Genomic DNA, 3164 nt, shown 5'->3' with positions numbered 1-3164 from the left:
TGAGCTCCTTGTGCCGTACGCAGCTGGCAGGGGGAGTTCGATAGGCCTCGTTTGAAACGGGAAACGCGGGGAGGTTTCCGTGGGTGCGGGTGTGCGCTGCGCTGCGGTGGCAGTTCCGTGGGGGAGGCGGCTGTCCCCTGCAGCCGTGGCAACTCGGTGTGCATCCACGGAAGCGCAACTGTAGCCAAGTGCCGATAGCCGCACACTGAAACTTACTGCGGTTGTGTTGCCCAATTATTGATGCACGTAATCGGAGGCTTGTGTTGTGGTGTATCCGCTCCACACGGAGGTTCTCCTTTAACTAATGCTTAAATTTTGTTCGAGAGCCCTGTTTTTTCAGTAGAAGTAGTTGTGCCAGGAGGCTTGAACTGGTGTGTGAACGGTGTGTTGGTTTTAAGTCGGAGCCTCTTGAGAGTGGAGTAGGGAATTTTTCTTTGTCTGGTCAGGTAGCAGTGCTTCAACAGAGAGCTGCTTTTCATTGTTTTCAAATTTAGTTTGGAGAACTACTTTAGTCTGTATTGTAAACACATTAGTTTTTGTTTGTAGTATTTTGGTGAAAACTTTTGAAAGTGAATGATGCTACTTCTTAAATCTTATTTTTCTTCAGGATGTCTGGTAGGGTTATAACATGTATGTTATGTGGTTGAATAAATCCATTTTTGTGGCTAGCAAAGCATACAGTTCTAATTTACTTCTTAATGGGATTTATGGACTCAGTCCGGGCTGTTGATGGTGTCTGAGTTGTCTGCCATCTGCAGAAGTCAGAATGGGCATTGTCTGTCAACACACTGCTCCTTGGTTGCTTGGAGTGAGTGTACAGTCTGTATAATTAGAGCCGTTTTAGTTGTGATGATTGAGTCCTTTTGTTCTTGAAATTCTAGAAATGAGCTTTAGCCCTGGTCTGATTGAAGGCTGGAAAAAGGAGTGCTGCCTGTTAGAGCAGAAATGGAAATCTTGATGGAAATGGAAAACTAATTAATGATTATTTTTTTTTCATGTCTACATTTCCTGTAGTATTCAAGAAGCTATTTTAACATAGACAGCAACTTAGGTTAGGAAACACAGTGTTCATTGTGTAAATGCATTAAAAGTTCCCTGCTGTTTAAATAGTTACTTTTTTGAGAGGTATGGAAAGTAGATGTTGAAACAGGCCCAGAGGTGAAGAAACTTGTCTCACATCACAGCACATTAGAAGCTACTACAGCTAGAACCACATTTGCACTAGACTATATTGCCTTCATTGTACAGTAAGTGGTGAATTCTCCTAGGTGTTTTAATCAATAATTAGAGCAATTTCTTGTCACTTGATTGTTATATCAAAATGTATTGTTTGGAATGCTGTGTAGTTGTGAAATCAGTGGCTCACTATAGCCAAAATGTAAGATCTTGCTTGTCTTCAGGCATTGACAGAAAGTATGCGAAGGCAAGGAAATGTATGGTTAAGTTGTAGCAATATGTTGATTCTACTTTAAACATGTTTGGGGAAGCTTTTTTTATTGTATTTGCTTTTGAGAATGTGAATTTCTTTGGTTTGTTTGTTTAATCTAGGATGGACGCAACTCTGAAAGAGCTGACCAGCTTAGTGAAAGAAGTCTACCCAGAAGCACGGAAGAAGGGCACGCACTTCAATTTTGCAATTGTTTTTACAGATCTCAAGAGGCCTGGATATAGGTAAACAGCATTTCTTTTCCGGGTTAATAGAAGACTTCAGGCACTGGAGCAGTAAATTGTTTATCATTAGTGCTGATTTTAAAGTTCAGAACCCACAAATCAAAATTTTAAAGTTCTCGATAGCAGACTATATGATGACCACTGCAAACTCTAAATTCTGCTTGATGGCCATCGTTGTTAATGTGTTCCCAAAATAATGAACCTGTGTGCTGAAGGCTTTTGTCACTGTATTGGCAACCAACCAGAACATGGACCTACAGCTTGAGATAAGGCTTTGTTTATGGTGATACAAGGAGTAGTAGGTGCTGTATCTGAGAATGTATTTGGGTTTTAGCAGTGGTCTTGTTGCAGGTATCCATCTTCCAAGACTGCATGAGCTAACCTTTGTCAGCAACCAGTGGATATATACTGCTCCGTTATGTGTGTGGGGGTCTTGTTTGGTGTGTGTGGAAGGGGCCAAGGGGTTCTCTCTAGTATTTAACTTAATATGGGAGAAGGTTCCCCCACCCCTCTGCCCCATCAAAAGAAGGATTTGGTATCTTTGGTATGGCTTTTCTTGGTGCACCTGGTACTAGAGAGAAAAAAACCCAGCATCCTGTGTGCATAGCTAAATGCTAAATACAGTGCAGAGGATGGCACGGGAAGGTGGTCATGAGCCGATATTTAAATATGTTTAGCTGATATGTTTTGGACATCTAGAGAGATTTGCCTCTGATAACTACCTTGCCTTTCCTCTCCTGCGTGCAGAGTGAAGGAGATCGGCAGTACCATGTCGGGCAGGAAGGGCACAGATGATTCCATGACATTGCAGTCTCAGAAATTCCAGATAGGAGACTACTTGGATATAGCAATTACTCCTCCGAATCGTGCACCACCGCCATCAAGCCGCATGAGACCATACTAAGCTATTGGTTCCTTGTATGATTGCATCTTCTGTTTATTCCTACTTGCTGTTCTAAAGCAGGCTTATTTTTTTGCTTTTGTTGCTAAGCAAGAACACCTGAAGACAAAGCTAAGCATCAGAAATTAAACTTAACTTTTAAACCTTTTAGTTTATTTGTTTAGAAGAAACACTTACCTTTAGCAGTGCCATCTTCCTATCCCCAGCTGTTATAGTTTGAACAGTAAGTCAGCATGTCCAGTGTTTCAAGACTTCCATAAAATACGACCAGAAGGATTACAGGTGTTCTGTAGTTCCATCTTGTTTGGAATAAAGATTGATGTTATTAATCTTTTGATAGTGTGGTGGTGGTGGTTTGTGTTTTTGGTTGCTTCTGTTTGTTTTGTGTTTGTTTTTTTTTAAGTGGATTTCTGTGGAGAAACTTCTGCTTTTAAGCAGCAGTTGAAATTGAAAGGAGTGCCAAAGCCTTTATCTGGAAACTTCTGAGGTTGTTGAGTAGAGGTAAGTGCCTTGTACAGGAGGATGGTTTTGGTTGGTTTTTTTTATATACCACTGCGGGCTGGATTTTGGAGGATGAGCATGTGAGCGGTGT

General features: G+C 41.3%; 1 protein-coding gene across 1 annotated transcript; it reads left to right on the top strand.

The window, feature by feature from the left end:
- The first annotated feature begins 1548 nt into the window (after positions 1-1548).
- On the top strand, positions 1549-2908 carry SAP18 (Sin3A-associated protein, 18kDa). Its single transcript, XM_009890622.1, has 2 exons — positions 1549-1671; positions 2419-2908. Exons 1-2 carry the CDS (start codon positions 1550-1552, stop codon positions 2573-2575), a joined length of 279 nt encoding a protein of 92 aa, XP_009888924.1. The 5' UTR covers position 1549; the 3' UTR covers positions 2576-2908.
- The last annotated feature ends 256 nt before the right edge of the window (positions 2909-3164 follow it).

The sequence above is a fragment of the Charadrius vociferus genome, unplaced genomic scaffold (assembly GCF_000708025.1).
Source record: "Charadrius vociferus isolate BGI_N301 unplaced genomic scaffold, ASM70802v2 scaffold278, whole genome shotgun sequence".
NCBI lineage: Eukaryota > Metazoa > Chordata > Aves > Charadriiformes > Charadriidae > Charadrius > Charadrius vociferus.
This window is presented reverse-complemented; position numbering and strand designations above follow the sequence as displayed.

Bases quoted from the DNA above. Each gene is read 5' to 3' on its own strand.
- SAP18 (XM_009890622.1), top strand. From the start codon at position 1,550: ATGGACGCAACTCTGAAAGAGCTGACCAGCTTAGTGAAAGAAGTCTAC. The intron at 1,672-2,418 runs GTAAACAGCATT...TCCTGCGTGCAG, and splicing joins CTCAAGAGGCCTGGATATAG to AGTGAAGGAGATCGGCAGTA.